This window comes from Amblyomma americanum, chromosome 11, assembly GCF_052857255.1.
Source record: "Amblyomma americanum isolate KBUSLIRL-KWMA chromosome 11, ASM5285725v1, whole genome shotgun sequence".
Taxonomy (NCBI): Eukaryota; Metazoa; Arthropoda; class Arachnida; order Ixodida; family Ixodidae; genus Amblyomma; species Amblyomma americanum.
This window is the reverse complement of record NC_135507.1, coordinates 102960487-102979720: the sequence shown is the minus strand read 5'-3', so window position 1 is coordinate 102979720 and position 19234 is coordinate 102960487. Positions and strand designations below refer to the sequence as shown.

The 19234-nt window shown below is 47.3% G+C and overlaps 1 protein-coding gene across 1 annotated transcript; it reads left to right on the top strand.

Annotated features, from left to right (window-relative positions):
- Positions 1–7304: 7304 nt before the first annotated feature.
- Positions 7305–18860, top strand: LOC144109836 (uncharacterized). The gene is made up of 3 exons (XM_077642616.1): positions 7305–7856; positions 9637–9867; positions 18687–18860. The coding sequence occupies exons 1-3, from the start codon at positions 7305–7307 to the stop codon at positions 18858–18860; spliced, it is 957 nt and encodes a 318-aa protein (XP_077498742.1).
- Positions 18861–19234: the final 374 nt, after the last annotated feature.

The following is a 19234-nucleotide window of genomic DNA, read 5'->3' as shown; positions in this document are numbered from 1 at the left end:
ACCCTGAAATTCCAGTAGAATTTCTTGCGGGGATGATGCTGGGTCGACACCTCTTACGATACCCTTGACACATGCAAGCTGTTTGGGAATGAATGCTTTCACCGGCAGCGAGCTGAAAGTTTTGCACTTAAGCAAGTCTGCAACACAGGCGATGTCCGAGGACTTGCACACAATTCCTCGACGGCCAAATGGACGCACCTCAGAGATCTGCAGGTATTGGGCAGTCAATGATCTTAGCTCCTGTTGAATTAGTTTGGGGTTTTCATTTAGATCACACCTTCACCGATTGGGACGATAGCCACGGGAACCGCATCAATGCCATTTTTGTGAAAGGACTCAAGTGGCAGGCTTTGGGCTGGCAAGCTGGCAAACCAAGCTGCCGATCCTCCACCTGGGGAGGTCAACGACATCTCTCAGCAAAACGCACTGTCAGGTTCACATGAACTGCGTCTTAAACTACGCCTTGGCCAAAACCCCCCAACGTAGAACGAGCTCACCAAGGATGAGCAAGCCGGAACCACTAGAAGATGCAGAAAACAGCAGCGACCAGCAAGAACACGTCAGCACGTCCGTCTTCTTCTTCCCTCAAGCATCAAGCTCCCTCAAGCTTCCCTCAAGCTCGCTGAGTGAGCTTCTTCTTCTTCATCTTTGCCTCAGTAAATATGGCACGCACCCACGCGGAGGGATTGGCCAAGGTGTAGGGGCATAAAGAAGTAAATTTCCATAGGAGATTGCGACATAATTTTAGCACCAAGCGTGTATTTGTATAAATGTATCTTTTATTGCGTGATTCGTTTCTCGCAACGCTTGGACCTCTGTGATGAATTCCTTAGCATCGAATTTTGTTGCAGCTATGTCATCACATCATTCACTGCAGAATGCATTGTTCCTCTTTTTATCTTGGAATACAGCCAATATTCTTTTCGGGACATATTAAGTTCCTGTCTAAGACTGCCACATTCAGTTGTTCTGCGTTCTCATCTTTATTGTTTCTTTCGTTCCTGTTATGGCTTAAGGGAATTGCGAGAAGGCAATGCACGCAGGGCTATCACTAGTTGTCAAAAACGCAACCAGGTTCAGCAGCAGCGCTGGAAAGCATACAATTTGTCTACAATTGAAAATGCAGGTTTACCTGCAAAAATGAGGGGAATTAGTAAATGCGCCACAGAAGCATCGCTGCTGCCTTCCTTTCTCAATATGCCTCAACTTTGTTTCAACGAAAGCCAGCAAACGGCTTTTTGTGCGATAAAACACCACAATATGATGAATAAATCTGAACAGAAGTTAATATAATCCTATATTCCCAATCCCATAGTCCGGGCGTACACAGACATAAATTTATCGGCATTCGTTATCCGATTATTTCGTCAATCCTTGCAGTCTTGTCGAAAATCACTTCTTTGTCGCCTCATAAATTTTCTGGAAATGTGGTATCTCTCACTTCACCACGATCACATGCCGAAAGCAGTAGAGAAGACGAATGCAGGTGCTCATCGCGCAAGCTTCGCAGCCTCAAGGGCCTTCGCGTTACATTCGTTCATTCAATGTAGGAAATGCAATTGTAATTGAGTAATTACCATATTTTTTGTATTGTAGAGAAGATACATTCAACCACGTAGAGTATTCGAAAATATTTTAATTAGTAACTTACAGCCCCCTACCATGGTGCGCTGATATAATATTTCATTTTTTTTTTAATTCGAAGCCTAGCTACGTGTCGTAAAGAGGTTGACGATAAGCTAAAGTAGGCAGATCGATAGTAATTCAATCTGCAAGTTTTTTTCTCTTTGCAGCGTTTCTCTGACGATGAGATAGAATCAGCTTTCCGACGTTACTTTCATAGTCAGTGCAGTAATCTGAGTAAGCTGAGCCAAATGGTCAAGGCCAAGGCTGGAACAAATGGCCAAGGTTAGAACGCGCCGTTCACTGACCTGTGGCCTACCGGTTCCTGCCGCTGTTCCTGTCTTTGATCTTGTTGCTTCCTCAGGACTCCCTTGTTCCTTCTTCGGTGAGGCCGTTCCACGTGTTGGGGTTTTGGCCAGGTGTTTTTATTGCTGTACCGATAGTTAGTGTCAATGTCCCCTTAGACATAGTGCAAAGTCTTTAGCTTCCCCGGGTGGGGGTCCGTCTCCATGGTTCACCAGCCTGCCGGCCCAAATTCTGCCCTTGGATTCTTTCGGTCCAAATGGCGTCACTCTTATCACAGTGGCACTTGTACCCTTTGGAGACGGGGCCCTAAAATTGAAAAATTCTAAAATCATCCGGAGCAGCTGAAGGCAGCTGTTACCAGTCGCCACCTGGAAATCTCAACAGTGCGCCCTTTCGGGCGTAGGGGCATTCTGTCTCGATCCTCTGATGTGCCGTGCGTGTCGGAGTTGCTGCGGTGCACATCCTTCGCATCAGTTTCAGTAAACTTTTTTCATTCCAGAGCAACTCGCATATTCAAAAGCGATCGTGCGTGGCGTGGACCCATCGGCCTTTCCTCAGGAACTACTTGACGACTTTCAAGATTCCGGTGTTGGCGTGTTATCAATTTCCCGCTGCAATAACGATGGTAATGGTTCACGTGTGCCGACAGAGTCTGTGATTGCAACATTTGCAGAATCTTCCTTCCAGTCTGAGCTTAAGGTTTGGCCCATAGCGTACCGAGTCGACCAGCTACATCCTTGTCCGTTGCAATGCAGGAATTCCTGACGCTTCAATCATAGCAGCAAAGCTTGCAAATCTGCGACGCGTTGCCGACTATGCGGGGAGGACCATTCCGCAGGCCTCTGAACATCCGGGGGTCCCATTTGCAGTCTCTGTGGCGCATTCATCCGGCTGATGATGCTGGCTGTCCCAAACGTTCAGATGACCAGAATGTTCTGGGAATCATACAGCAGAGAGGGTGCTCTAGAGCTGTTCCTAATGCACAATTAGACCAGAAGAGGCAATCTTATGAGGGTCTTTTAAGGCCATCTGGTTCTCAGGCAGAGGCGTTGCTGACAAGGTCTGTGGTGTCAGCTGTCGAGAAGGCGCTTGCAGGTGCTGTGGACCATACGCTGACTGCCTTCAGTGAAGCTCTATTCCAGCTAATTTCAAGTCAGGCTGCTCATTTAACCGTTGGCCTTCCCGTTCTATCAACTAGTCCTTCCCATGGACTCTCTGGTGTCTCTACCCTGGCTCCTATCCCTGCTGCGTCCTCGACTGTGCCTGTACATGGTGCCGGGGATACTAGCATTTCTACCGTTCGCACTGCGAACGTCGAGATGGCGAATCTTTCCCAGAAGCGTCGGGGTCCTTCCTCTCCGTCGAAGTCTGCCCTCCCAAGCAACAAAAGAAATAAAGGTTCCCCCACTAATCGACATAAGACTGATGTGTTAAAGGAGGCTGTCATAGCCTTTCTGCTTTTACAGTTACAATGGCGGGGATAAAAGTACTACAGTGGAATTGCCGTTCAGTCGTATCTTCTTTTCACGATTTACCGAACCTTGTCTCACAATTCGACCCAGACATAATTTTACTTCAAGACACTTGGCTTAATTCTATTAGTTCATTCTCTCTCAAACTTTTTGGGTATTATGAGTCGATCGCCACTGCAGCCGGAGTGGTGGCTTGTTAATATTAATTTGTTCATCGGGTGCATGTGTGGTACGAAATTCAAAGACCTGGCTGCGAATTGTTGGCTGTTGATATCTCAGTTCCAGTGTTGTCCCCTTATCGTTGCTAATGCTTATTTTCCTTCATGTGTCCGAACCGCAGATAATTTAAATGTTCTTTTGCGGTCTAACAATAGAGTAGTGATTGCTGGTGATTTCAATTCTCATCACGTAATTTGAGGTTTTTGTACTGATGCATGGGGGCAGCTTCTTTGGTCATAAATGTCGGCAAGGCACGCGCGCTGCTGTAACTGTCCACGAGTTACTTACTTGCGTTCCGATTCTCCGTCTGTCATTGACTGAAAATTGGCTGTGAACGGGTTGCAGGTTTCTTCATGGTCTACAGTGGATTGTGGTACTTCCAGTGACAACTTTCCGATATCTTTAACAATAGCAGCTTCTCCCCTCAGGGCGACTGCTTCTAAACGAAAATTCGTAAACCACACACTTTCCAGATTTGTGCAATACTCATTCTCCTCCATTGCAACACCTGATAACTTTAATCGCGCTAACCAAGTTCTCTATTCCACGTTAGGGGCCTCTGAGCGTTCCATGTTCACGGTGCAGTCTATGGCCAAAAACATCTAGCCCTCCCAGTGGTGCAATAATGACTGTGAGAGAGCATATCGACTTAGAAAAGCTGCATGCAAAAACCCTCTCTCATAACCACTGCCCGCGGAATTGGATAAATTAGAAATTTTTCGCGGCTTCATTTAAGAGGACCATTGGTAAGGCGAAGGAGTACAATGCGAATTTAAACTGTTATTTGTCAAGCCTAAATAACCGCAAAGCTTTGTACTGATTCATGAAACGCAACCGTGATACGCCATCCTCTCATGTTACAGAGTCAGTGGTGTTAGCACCCGAGGACGCAAAAAACAACTTGACCAGATGGCACAAGGCCTTGCTCTGCGCTTTCAAGCGTGGTTAGTGGTTCCATTCGTCCTACCTTCTACACGCGCAGTCTTCACTGCGGTTATACCCTCTGAATTATTTTCCATTTTTGCTGACCTCAAACCTGCAGATCCCAGATGCGATGGGATCTCTATCTGTGTGTTGAAGAATCTTGTGGCAAAATTTACCTCGGATGTATTGAATATGGTTAATGTGTCCCTGGAGACAGCTTAGCTCTCTCGTTATTGAAAAATTGCGAAGATAATTTTACTTCTCAAAGATAAAAAAAAAGGGTTTAATTTATAACATTCCGCCAATTTCCCTCTTGTCTGATTCAGTTAAACTCATTTAGCGCATTGTTCACAATCGTTTTACAGATCACGTTCTTGCAATGCAAGCCTTAAGTTCTTCTCAGATAGGGTTTCGTCGGGGGTGCTCGATTTGGACGGCCCATTTAGATTTGGAATGCAGAATTAGGATTGCAATGGAGAAGAAAAGGTTGCGGCTTTAGTCACTTTGGATATCGCTAAAGCATATGACAGCGTAGAGCATTCAATACTATTGAACCAGCTTGACGAAATGCGACCGCCTTTCTACATTCTTGCATGGGTTCAGGAATTCTTAAAAGATAGGCGTTTCTTCTGTTCTGACGTTTCCTTTACTTCCGAGACTTTTTCACACACTAGGGGTGTGCCTCAGGGTTCGGTTCTGTCTCTACTTTTTATTATACTTATGCCGGACACACCAATTCAGGTTGACGTCAAAGTGTATGTGTATGCGGATATCGCCTTTTTTGCTTCAGCTGGAGACATTCACTCATTTCACCAGCTTCTGAAGGCCTACCTCAGTGCCCTGGAAGTATGGATGGGCAAGTTACATTTATTTCTCAACGTGAACAAATCTTTTGTTCCCATTTTTCCTTCTGCGTCTCCTCTTTATATCTGTCTACTGTATTGTTGCACCCAAATTCCCGCAAGTTGAGTTCTTAAAGTACCTAGGTGTAACTTACGACCCCCATCTAGACTGGCGACCTCATATCAGAAGTATAGTCCTCAAAGGTGAGTGAGCTCTCGGTCGCCTGATGCGAGTCAGCAATAAGAAAATTGGTATGCGCTGAGACACTTACGTAAGACCAATTTTGGAGGTCCGTTGCGTTCGGTTCACCGGTGGTCCTAGATAGAGCGGATTTCGATCATTTGAAATTCCCATGGAACATACGTTCCTGCGCGTCAAGAGAAAGTGAGGTTTCCATGACGCTGTAGCGCTGTAGGATTCCTCCCCTTAATTTATATTTATGCCTTTCTGGGTTCACGCCATCGAATCTATGTGCGTCATACGGGGACGTTCAAACGATAGATTATTTCATCCTCTACTGCCAGCAGTTTGCACAGCCGAGAATTCAGTTTTTGCAAAATCCTCTCTTGCCCCTCCGCAGTGGCTCAGTGGATAGGGCACTCGACTACTGATCCGGAGTTCCCGGGTTCGAACCCGACCGCGGCGGCTGCGTTTTTATGGAGGAAAAACGCTAAGGCGCCCGTGTGCTGTGCGATGTCAGTGCACGTTAAAGATCCCCACGTGGTCGAAATTATTCCGGAGCCCTCCACTACGGTACCTCTTCTTCCTTTCTTCTTTCACTCCTTACTTTATCCCTTCCCTTACGGCGCGGTTCAGGAGTCCAACGATATATGAGACAGATGCTACGCCAATTCCTTTCCCCCCAAAACCAATTATTATTATTATTAAAATCCTCTCGCTAAATTAGGGCTGCCGTTTACTCTTCCCGTCCTCCTCTCCTTCGGTGCAACCGTCAATGTGCACGCCATTAGGCAGGTGTGCCAGCTTCTTCACAAGTATATCGTTGAAACCGAGAGATTTTTATGTTTACTTCTCGATGCCTTTGCTTTCCTCCCAGAATTTTTTTCTTTCTCATTAATTCTTAAAATTTGGTTATTCTACTCGCACCGGAGGAAAAACGCTAAGGCGCCCGTGTGCTGTGCGATGTCAGTGCACGTTAAAGATCCCCATGTGGTCGAAATTATTCCGGAGCCCTCCACTACGGCGCCTATTTCTTCCTTTCTTCTTTCAATCCCTCCCTATCCCTTCCCTTACGGCACGGTTCAGGCGTCCAACGGTATACGAGACAGATACTGCGCCATTTGCTTTCCCCAAAAACCAATTATTATTATTATTACTCGCACCGCTTTGTTTCCTCGATTTTCATTCCGATTTCCTCAAGCTCTCTAAAAATTCGTGATTTTCTTTTTCTCTCAGAGTCCTGTGTATTTAGGAGCCGCTTGAGAAAAACCTGGATGAAATTTTTCCTGTTTGGATCTGCACGCAACCCTGGCCAATCCTCCACCGTGGGTATGTGCCATCGTATTCGAGACAACAACAACAACATTATATAATTGGTTTTGGGGGAAGAAAATGGCGCAGTATTTGTCTCATATATCGTTGGACACCTGAACCGCGCCATAAGGGGAGGGATAAAGGAGGGAGTGAAAGAAGAAAGCAAGAAGAGGTGCCGTAGTGGAGGGCTCCGGAATAATTTCGACCACCTGGGGATCTTTAACGTGCACTGACATCGCACAGCACACGGGCGCCTTAGCGTTTTTCCTGCATAAAAACGCAGCAGTCGCGGTCGGGTTCGAACCCGGGACAACAACAACAACAAGCTGAGCTTCGTGGCACGGCGGGCGTGTGCGCGTGCCGCGTGCGCGAGGAGAGGAGAAGGCGATCGTAGAAGCAACGCTTGCTGTCCGTACCGCTGTCATGGCTGCTGCTCTGTACTTCTGCCGAACGCCGCTGCGGCTAGCGACTGAGCGCAGGCACAGGGCTACGGTTATCGCTTGCCTTGCTTGCGGTGCACTGCTGCACATGCTGACATGGAAAATCGCACCCACGCTGACTCCGCACAGCCAACCGGCCTTTGCTGGAGTAAACCTCCTGAACCCAACGCCCAAGATCGCTGAACGCTATGACTCGTACGAGCCTCGCCTGCCACACCGAGGAGGCTGCGCCGTGGCCGAGCGCTGTCTCCGACCGTTGGACATGCTCGTCTTCGCGCACTGCAGCGCGCGTGAATGTCAACTGCGCGCGGCGTTACGGGACACGCTTTTCGAAGACGCCGCCTTGCGCCGACTGAACTGGACAGGGATCTTCTTCTCGGGGCGACCCTCCAACAACAGCGACCTCAACGCATGGCTGGACCTGGAGGCGGACCTCACAGCTGACCTGGACGTGTTCCCCTGCAAAGGTGGTAACTTCAATATAACGCCCATGTTTGTCGGGGGAATGCGCTGGGTGGCCGACCATTGTCCCACGGTGCAAAAGGTCAAAGATCGACGATGGCGTTATGATCCACCCGTTCAAGGTAATGTGGCTTCTAGATTATTCCCACAGACTATATCGGAGATAATTTCTTGGTTTTCAAGCCGTTCCGTACATCGCCAGAGGGTACATATAAAAAATTGCTGGCGGCTTAATTTGTTTTTAAGGAGTGCAAATGACGCAGCAATTATCTCAAATGTGTCCGTAGAAAGCGGAGCCGCGCCGTAAAGAAAGGGAGGAAGCTGGGATTGAAAAAGAGGAAAAGGTGTCGCAATGGAGGTCTCCGAAATATTTTCGACCACTGGGGATTTTTAATGTGCACTGACATCGAACGGCATATGGACACCTTTTACGTTTCGCCGAGATCGAAATCATCTGCTTCGGTCAAGATTGAAACCGGAGACTCCGGCTCAGTAGACGACCGACTTAAGCACTGAGCCACCACGGCGGGTTAGCTGGTGGTTTGGCATCGCTACGCACAAAATGTTGTGCGAAAACAGGTTTGGAGCTGCACGCGATCGCCCTTAGCTCAAAGCCCGACTGAGGTGTCCACTGACCCAGGAAGCCAGTTAGGCGCCTGAAGCTGATTAAGGGCGAAGCTGATTTGTTGGCGCCGCCGCGTCGGAGACTCGGTCGCGGCAACATTGATTTTATTTCTGCAGGTATCTCAAGGTCAAAGATGCCACAAGATTATTTGGCCGCGTTAAATAGCGCTTTCGACCAAAAATTATTAGACCTAAGCTTCCCGCTTATCGCATTATTCGGCGAAAGCTGGTCAGAATCAGCGGCCAAAATGCCTGGAGCGGTGTACGCTTTCTGACGTTTCACAGCAGATTTCCCGGTTGGGCGTCTCGCAACCTAATAATAATAATAAGAATTGGTTTTTGGGGAAAGGAAATGGCGTAGTATCTGTCACAACTGTCGCTGGACACCTGAACCGCGCCCCTAAGAGAAGAGATAGAGGAGGGAGTTAAAGAAGAAAGAAAGAAAGAAAGAGGTGCGGTAGTGGAGGGCTCCGGAATATATTCGACCACCTGGGGACCTTTAACGTGCACTGACATCGCACAGCACACGGGCGCCGTAGCGTTTTGACTCCGTCGAAACGCAATGACGCCCGTATGATGTGCGATGTCAGTGCACGTTTATCGTGTTCTCTAGATACCAACAACGCAAAGGCCAACTTGCATGAAACAAACAGTCTTGTTGCCCACAAAAAATGATTGCTTACCACGAAATGAAAGGCGCGGCAACTTTTTCGCAGCTCGGTGGACACTACAAGAGCGAAGTGAGGTAAGAGATGGTGGGAGTGAAATAGGAATGTCAAAGAGTTGCCGTAGTGTAGTGTTCCGGAGTAATTTCGACTGTGTAACATTAGAGGGCATTGACATCGCACAGCGCACGTGTGCCTTTTGCGTTTGGCCCCCATCAAAACGCGACCGGGTTCGGACGGGGGTTGTGCGGCCCAGAAGCCGAGCGCGCTCACCACAGTGCCGCCTCTGCGTCTGCACCCCGCACGCCCCCGTGAACCACAGATGCTCATTGTACGCCTTCGAGCGTTACGCTGTCGCTCTTGTGCAAATAAACATCAAATGTGCTTTGCCAGCAAATGTATTCCAAGCCGGATGGGGAAATTACGCGAACTTTTCACACACGCTAAAGGTAAGTGCACTGTTGCTGTGCAAATCCTGCCAGATATCGTTGCCCCTACAGAGTGAATATAGGCAAGCGGACGCTTTATCTGAGGGCGACAAAACTTTTATTCATTTGCTTCCAGTTGCAGGAATACTACCGACAGGAGGTGGTCCAGAAGCCAGAGTACCTTCACTGCAGGGTCAACGTCAACAGCGACGTAATTCGCAATCCGCACAGCAGATACTATGTGCCCGAGGAGGACTTGCCCGCAAGAAAATATGGAACTTACTGCGCGGGCGCCTCGGTCATCATGACCTACGCCGTGATGCGGGAACTCCTCAGGGCTGCATCGCTCATATCCATTCATTCGACGGTAAGACGAGACACTTCCTATTGTGTATTGATGCTATTCTTGTGTGAGTGATTCTCGTTGACGTAGGACAGAAAAAGTGTCACCTAGTATTTTTAATAAGGAAGCATTACTAGGCTATGCCGGCAGCTGACATGTTAGCTGAAAGTGTACGCGAAATGTGGAAGCAATACTTGTCGCACTATATGAGAGCATCAACTAATGTACTGTAGTTACGTAGTGCATAGATAGTGTATAGTAGTTGTGATTGAATGCTTTTGAAAATTGGTATATATATAGAGTGCCATATCACTGTCATGGGCATGTGAATCATTCTAATTGAGCCATAAGTCTTATGTCATGAGTCACGACATGAATCATTAATCAGTGTGTTCATGACCAAAGTCATTGTCTGAGGAAAGAACTGATTCGTGGTCGCCAAAGTTATGAGTCATGATCATAAGTCATGGACACAAAATGGGTCACAAAAAGTGCTGAGTCATAGGCACGAAGTGAGTCAAGAAAACATGATCAGTCATGGAGCATGCTCAGAATTTTTCAAGCTTTTCTCATGCTTTACTGCTGTCATTTTTCATGCCTTGTCAAAATTACCCAAAGTGCACTGACGCTTAAGCGCCGTTCGTTTGATGCAGGAATAACTGTGTGCAGTGCGATACTTCGCATTTGGATGGGCTATTGTTATTAGCCAGAAACGGTGATTCAGTTGTAAACATGAAATTTAACATAGTGTGCCCAACAACTGCTCAAAATTGAACTACGGCGCCCCTTTCGACCGTTATTCTTCAAGCCCATAATTCATCCCTTCTCTTGCGGCGCAGATCGGGTGTCCGCCGAGATGTGACAGATCCTGCGCCATTTCCGTTCACGAAAAACTAATTGTCAAAGACTGATATTCAATTTTCAATTTCGCCTCACCGCGTTGGCTCAGTAGTTAGGGCTCTCAACTACTGATCCGGAGTTCACGGGTTCGAACCCGACCGCGTCGGCTGCGTTTCGACTGAGGCGAACCGCTAAGGTACCCGTGTGCTGTGGGATGTCAGTGCACCTTAAGACGCGCAGGATCATTCCGGAGTCCTCCACTACGGCACCTATTCCCTTTCTTCTTTAAATATTTTCTATACCCCTTCCCTTACAGCGCGGTGCAGGTGTCCGCCGGTTTATGAGACAGATACTGCACCATTTCCTTTCCCCCCAAAAAAAAACAATATTTATGTCCGCCGATTTATGAGACATATACTGCGCCATTTCCTTTCCCCAAAAAAACAATTATTATTATTATTAGTCAAGCGCCCTAACCTCTGAGCCTCAACGACGGGTTTTCCCCAAACACCAATTTTCCATTTTTTAGCAACTTTGAAAATTGTTTTTTGGGGAAAGGAAATGGCGCAGTATCTGTTTCACATCTCGGCTGACACCTGAACCGCGCCGAGAGGGTGGGGATTAAAGAGGGAGATAAAGAAGGAAAGGAAGAAAGGTGTAGTGGAGGGCTCCGGAATAATTTTGACCACCTGGGGACCTTTAAGTTCACTGACATCTCCTATGCGTTTCGCCTCCACCGAGACGCTGTAGCAGCGATCGGGCTCGAACCCGGGAACTCCAGATCAGTACCATCCAACGCGGTGGCTCAGTGGTTAGCGCGCTCAGCTACTGATCAGGAGTTGCCGGGTTCGAACACTTCCTACCACGGCTGCTGCGTTCCGATGGAGGTGAAACGTTAAGGCGCCCGTGTGCTGTGCGATATCAGTGCACGTTAAAGGTCCCTAGTTGGTGGAAATTTTTCCGGAGCCTTCCACTACGCCACCCCTTCTTTTCTTCTTTCACTCCCTCCTTTATGTCTTTCCTTACGGCGTGGTTCAGGTGTCCGCCGATATATGACCGACACTGCGCCATTTTTTCCCTAAAAACCTAGTTATCATTTCACCTCAGTAGTCAAGCGTTCTAACCACTGAGCCGCCTCGGCGGACATCTTGAAATTGAAAACTGAAAATGACAACTTTGACATTGAAAACTGAAAGTGGCGGCTGCGTTTCGATAAAGGAAAAATGCTAAGGCGCCCGTGTGTTATGCGATGTCAGTGTACGTTCAATATCCTCAGGTGGTCCAAATTATTCCGCAGTCCTCCACAACAGCACATATTTCTTCCTTTCTACTCTTTGTGCCTCGTTTACTTCATTAGGGCGCGCTTCAGGTGTCCGCCGATATGTGGGACATATACTGCGCCGTTTCCTTCTCCCCCCAAAATTTTTTTGAGATTGTCACGGGAATGACGGCAGTCCCTGTCGCGATAGATCAATGAAAGTGCCTAAAGTGTTAACCTTTTAAAGGAGTATCGACACGAATTTTTTTGTGTGTTTTCTCCTCTACAAAGATGCGTGAGACACTACTATGCATAAATAACCAGGCGGCGTTCCCCTACCATCACTAAATGTATATTTTAATAGTTCTGAATTTCTGTGTCGGTTTCGGTTTTATCAACGCAGCGTTGACTGACGTCAAATTGAGCTTCTAGGTCCCATCAGGAATGAAAAATCAATATTATCGCTTCTTCGACATCTGTTTTTTCTTGTCTGTCGTGACCTGTGAGCTGATTTGGAACTCCGAGTCATCTTTAGGCAGTTGAAACAGCACGAAAAGCGGAAACAGCACGAAAAGGAAACTCGATTTTAAGTTAGCGGCCACAAGACAGTACCGCAGTAATGCATTAGGCATCATTACAAAGAAGAGCACATGCAGGTAGTGTGTACTACTTTATGGCGTTTCGCTCACAATTGTGCACATCACGAATTCACAGTTTTTCTCACTGTGTGCTTAAATGTGATTAACTTTTTAGCGTCCTTACAGCGCTCATAAGGTGTTTGAAGCCAAATTCTGAACGCAGAAAAAAATTTATCAAAGTGATAGACGATTTAGCGTTCTTAGCACAAACGTACACTTCGGCCAGCTCCGGCTTTCACTTCGGTTTTCGTTCGGGCTCAGTTTCCAAGGTCAGACAGGCTTAAAACAAAGTTGCAAGAAATTGTGAGCGGGAGCCTTAATTCCTGACCCTCCGCATTTGCTCAGTGGTTAGGGATTCGGGCTACAGAGCAGTAGTTTCAGGTTTGGAACCCGGCCGCGGCCGCCGGATTTCGCCTCCACCTAAACACAAAGGCGCTCGTGTCCTGTGCGATACAGTGCACGTAAAGGGGCATTCGCGGTGGCTCAGTGGCACTGGAGCTCCTCTACCGAGAGTCGGAAGGCGCGGGTTCAATGCAGGCCGCGGTGGTTGAGTTTCGATGGAGGCAGAGTTCTAGAGGCCCGTGTACTCTGCAATATCAATGCACGTTAAAGAACTCCAGGTAGTCGTAATTTCTGGAGACCTTCACTACTGTTTATGGTTTGAGGGGGTTAACGTTACGAAACAACTTGGTCTATGTTGGATGCAGTAATGAGATGCGGCGGAATAATTTCGACCAACTGGGTTTCGTTACCGTGCACTGACATCGCAAAGTACAATAGCCTCTAGAATATCGGCTCCGAACCCCTACACTAAGGCGTCCCTGATAGTCTTAGTCACTTTGGAGCGGGTTAAACCCATGAAAACTAGACCAAACTAAGGATTCCTAGGTGGCCTAAATTATTACAGAGCCTTCCACTATGGTTCTCTTTTTCTTCCTTCTTCCCCTCCCACCATCCTTCCTTTCCTTACGGCACAGTTCGGGTGTTCACCGAGGTAGGTGAGGAAATTACTGTCATTTCCTTTCCTGAAAAAAGAACAGATTTTCTTAATGTATGCGTGTTAATTTAGGAGCGGACACTGCATTTCTTCTTTATGAGTACCACACGATAGCTTAAATGATGTGATACCCATACTTGCGCCATTTTCAGTGAATGGAGGGTGCAACTCGTCGTGCTACGATTGTTCACTAACACGTGAGTGATTTCCGCAACGAGCACTGGCAACACTGTTGGCCCCAGTGAAGCGGGATATGCTGGTCAACTCTCCCAGGAAAAAATCTGGGGGCCACTTTGTTGACCTCAAGTGCGGTGAGGCAAATGCCTTTAGCACGGTGTCGCTGCTCGTGTCACTGATGTGTGGTTAGGATGTTGATTAAGAGCACAATTGTTAGTGACTCTTAAATGCTGGAGACACTGGAGGGCGTTTGGGAGGCATCCTTCTGATTTGACGCCATTCCGCAAACACTCTCTAGCGTCCTAGACAAGACGAAATACCTATGCTTTGGCAGGAAGTAGCGTAGCCGTTAGCAGGCTCGACTGCAGAACGGAAGGTTGGTGGTATGCACAGAGATTTTTTTTCTTATCTAGCTGCTGAAGAGCGTGACATCGGCCGGACAGGGCCATGGCCGCGAGTATGAGCCATTCGCCTTAAGAAGTCGAGCGATACTTAAGCTCTCGCTGAAGGGTACGACGCGATACCTTTAATGGGTAAATGCCCGTAATGCGCATTTCATCGTTCTCTGCCTCACTTTTATAGTTTGTTGAGAATTCTCGTACGAGTGTTTACGCAATGGTGCAGCGGTAAAGCTAAGCACCACTGCCCTGGAATCGCTGGTGCTGCCACCGGTGGGGCTTGCGAGACTTCTATTGCTCTCTCCCAGCAACCCGCGTCGCCAGACGGTTAGATTTTAGCCAGAGGGGTGAAATCGGTGAGTGATATGAGGCACTGAAAAGCAGAGCATGGCAGGTTGTCTCCCCCTATTTTCTTGCTGACAGATACTTCCACCAGTACTCAAGTATTAGTTCTCTCTGAATTTCTCCCGTTATGTCCGTCTCTGAAGCCTAGAATAGTTACCCGACCTATCAGCCGTTGTTTCAGAAGTGATGCTGTATTAATGTCATAGTTTCCCACTATTTCGACAAAGGTAATAAAAAAGTTTTGCATAAACGCATAAAAATCGACCATTGGTTTTTTCAATCGAAAACTGACGGATTGGTTTTCTTGAGGCCTGGACAGGCTATTTAGGCGACAAATATTTGTTTTTAGTCGAAACTGTAAATAACGCGTGAAATGGGCGTCCCTGCCAAGACTTTCCAGCTTCCGATTCTTGAAGGTTACAGGCGGAGCAATATGTTACGCCGTCTAGAGATTTGCTCAATTGAATAGCCTGCCATTGAAACCTGGAACGGGATTCCTCTTTATTTTGTCGTTTCTACGATATCATAAGTGGTGAGATAAGAAAGCAGTGATGCTGGGAGCGCCACACGAGGTTTTGTTCTTAAGAAGTACAGCGTCAGTTTAACGCTCTAGAAAGTTTGCTATATACATGGTAGTTACGCTTGATTATGTCAAACCGAGTGAATATTGCTACATTGCTTACAATCCAAGAAACCATCCGACAGGACATTTTTTCATTGATGTCTGTGGGAGCTTTTTCACATTTACGCCAACCTCTGAAAAATTGAGTTCGCTACGAAATATTGAACACCTATTTTAGTGACTGTCTGCACTATACAAGCCTTGGAGTTAATTCTGCGAGGTTGAAGTTCTCGGCGTGTTTTTATGCGGCGAATTACAACGAGGCTGCACGCACAAACAATGATCAGGCAGTACCCGAAAGATTTTCGGAGTGCAGTGAAGACGCAACTGAGCCGCGTTTTCTTTCCGATTGGTTATTTCTTGGGAACCATACCATGACGTCATAGCGTGGCCTGGAAATGTTTAGTCACATGGCGTAAGTTATCTACCGGCCTTGTATTTATTGGCAAATAAGGTCACCTACCCGTAATCTGAGATGATGATGTCACATTGCTTACAAAATTTGTTGCATCCACAGAAAAATTTGGTAATTGGTTTTTCAGGAAACGAAATGGCGTAGTAACTGTCTCACATTTTGTTGGACACCCAAACAGCGCCGTAAGGGAAGCGATAAAGGAGGGACTGAAAGAAGAGGAGGAAGAAAGAGTAGGCGGAGAGGAGGGCTGCGGAATAATTTAGACCACCTGAGGATCTTTAACATGCACTGACATCACACAGCACCCCGGAGCATTTGCGTTTCGCCTCCATTGAAACGCGGGCGCCGCAGTCGGGTTCGACGCCGGGAACTCCGGATCAGTAGCCGAGCGCCCTAACCACTGAGCCACCGCGGTGGGTACAGGGATGTTCGCATGCTTTGAGAAAGGCTGCACTTTTGCACTGTTTCCTCCAGCGCTTCATCTAAACATGGCCAGCAGATCAATGACCTTGAAACCATTTTCATCTTTTTGATTCCAGTATGATGTTCGTGAAAAGTTCAGTAGGACAGGCGGTAAACACTTGACAGCGATAAGTCGGTTCATCCAAGCAATGCAACCCCCTTCAATAGGAAGTTCAAAGCCTGGAACCCAGAACAGTTGAAATTCCTGAGAAATCAATTTTGGCCAGCCATGGGATGTCATGTTGCGAAACACAGCAGTTTGTCGTGTTGTTGTTTTGACCTTGATGTGTTTTGCCCTGAAGTGCGGAAAAATAATTAGGAGGGCACCTTGAGCAGACACGATATCACCTTATCCTCCTTTTCCTTTCTATTCCTTCTATTTCTCATTTCTCCCCCCTTACCAATCTACAGTCAGATTACAGATTATATTACATTTTATCAACCACCAACAATTATCTATTACCAAACAGCAATCAATATCTCAGTTACGTTGCACGGTATTCTACTTCACTGCATACTCAAACACACAATCTGTGTCAGTGAAACGAAGCCCCATAATAGCGCCACTTAATTCCGCGCAACCTGTAGCGCATAATTCAAATCAAATCATTCAAATCAAATCAAATCAAATCATATTTTATTCTCCAGCAACTATCTGGATGGTCACCTGGGCTAAAAGCTGTACGAACATCTTGACGTAGGCCCAGTAAACCATTACATGGCAGCAGCAGACAGAACGAAATAACAATTAATGAACAATACAGTAGTCGTCGTCAATAAATAAATAGAAAAGAAATTCTACAGCATATGCATGAGATCAACAGACCAAAAATAAGATAACAGAATGTTTATCAATAATTAGCATAATAATGCTCATTTTATTAATTACTGCACGATCAGTATATCCGAAACACACTTTACCAAGTCATGCACAACACGACGCGCTCACTAGGTGCCTCTAAAACGCTTGAACCAACGGCCCTTCTTGGAATTTGCGCTGCGTGCTGCCCGCAACTCTAAGGGCCTTGGTTCAAGCTGGAATGCCAGGTATTATGTTTTTATATTTTATTATTTCAGGAATTCTGCAATTTTTTCTGAATGACGACGGGCGGCGCCGGGTTCTTGGCACTACGAGCTCCTTCAGCTATAGCGTAAAGTTCTAGGTGCACTGAAGACTGCCTAAGTGCTGGGAAGGCGGAAGCGATAGAAGAGAGTTTTATTTAGCGGGCTTTGCGTGACGGCTTGCTTACCAAAACCGCGGGTTAAGAGTGCGCATGCGCGGAACACTAACTCGACAATAGCTTGAGCACGCAAAGTTCAGAATTTTGCGTAGCGGCAGCTCCGACTTCTGCGCACGTCGCGTGAAAACATGGCCGCATCCCTCCAGCGAGAGTCGTCCGCTTCAGCCGAATGAGCCGACGATAGGCTTCCGGTCGGCTCGTTTGCCGGTAACTACAAGTGCTGTCGTCCTTCCCTATGAGTGACCTTGCTTCGACTGAGTTTAAGATGTAATTCAGACTGAATTTTCGATACGGTCTCAATGCGCCCTTTTAAAAAGAAGTGGCGCCCTCTGGAGAGTGGTGAAAAATCGCTTCCTGCGAATTGAAAACAAACGCACGTGTGTGACGCAGGCACAGTTTGGCTACACAAGGAGCGAGCGGCTGTGATGAAAATAATTTGGTTGCACTGAAGGTACCGTGAGAACGGGTGCTTTTTGCGTGCTGCAGTTAACTCATACAAGCACTCTACAGTGCTCAAACGGTGCAGGTTGATATTTGTTGGGAAGACGAAGATTTTTATGAATGAAAGGCATCCCTACCACAGCAGCCCCACACATATCATTCATTTATGTACACTCGTCGCTGGCTGACCTCTGCGTGGTGCCAGTTTTCCTGGCGTCGATAACAAAATTGTGACGCCGCCGTTTGTCATAAGAGGTTCCGGATGGTGCCGCAAGATTGTCGTTGCGTGTAGCTTACTTATGCTTGTCAAATTGGAGGCTAGATTGCAATTGGACTTCAAAAAGACGACATATGCGTTTTGACTGTGGCCTTCCGAAATAATTGTTTCAAAATTGAGATGAAGCCAATCGTTCTACAGCGTTCCGGGTGATGTTATATGCATGTGTGTGTGTGAGGAGGATTGGGGGTTGGCGTCCCCAAAAAAAATGTGTACGTCTTGGGTGCACGACATGCAAACTCGGCCAGCCTCATCGCCATGCAACTAGAGGGCCCGAATGTTTGCGGGCTGGGGCGCAACCAATAAACTAACACATAACAAACCTACGCGTAAAAAATACATATTAGTATTTTTAACCATTTTGCGAGCTGACCCAAAAGGTATCACGATGCCAGAGTGGCTCATAAACTAATTTTATGCAGCTGTTTCATGCTGATGGAAAAGAACATAACTGCATGGCCGCTTTCCGTGGCCACTTGAAAGAAAGTAGCCATGTGGATTACACAGTATTCTAACCAAAGCATTCCCTGTTTAAAACGAGCTGCTTCCTCGCAGTTCCGAAGAGGTCACGATGACAGTTGTGTGCTAATATTCGTGATCGTGACATTTTTCCTCGTTTTTGGGTACCGACGGTGGATGCAGTGACTCGACAGGACAAACAGGCCACCGGGTGGCATGTCTAGCACATGATTTAAAGCCCTGGCAATTATTCCCCGGTAATCGGCATTGCAGGACGACGCTTATGGGTTCGGAGACTTGGCGCTCGCCGTCGACATCGGGGACGTGGAGCTATGCCGATTCATGGAGTGGAACGAGAACCGTACAGACTGCGTCTCCTACGGCATCTGCATGCTCACGCACGAGGGCACAAAGTACGGCGCCAACTCTCGTCGCCGCGGTCAGTAGGGTCTCCTGCTGTGGCACCACTGGCTGGTGACGGGCGACAGCATGGACCTGTCTTCGCGGCTCGAGGCGGCAGACTACAGGAAGATGTTCCAGGAGACCAGGAGGGAACTATCGGGACGCTATGCTACTGGGAACATGCGGCGGTGCCCGTTGTGACTTCGCATGCCGCTGCCAGGCGTCGCTCGAATGGCTGTTTATAAGGCGGCTGTCCTGTTAAAATTCAGTGTGTTAAACTCTTATCTGATAAACCTGGTGATTATAGATTTTTATGGCGCAAGGACATCTATGGCCAAAGAACGCCATGGCACAAGGCATTTTCCACTTCTCAAGGTGGGGTCAAGGACACATTTTTCTAGCATTTTACCCTAAGTCCA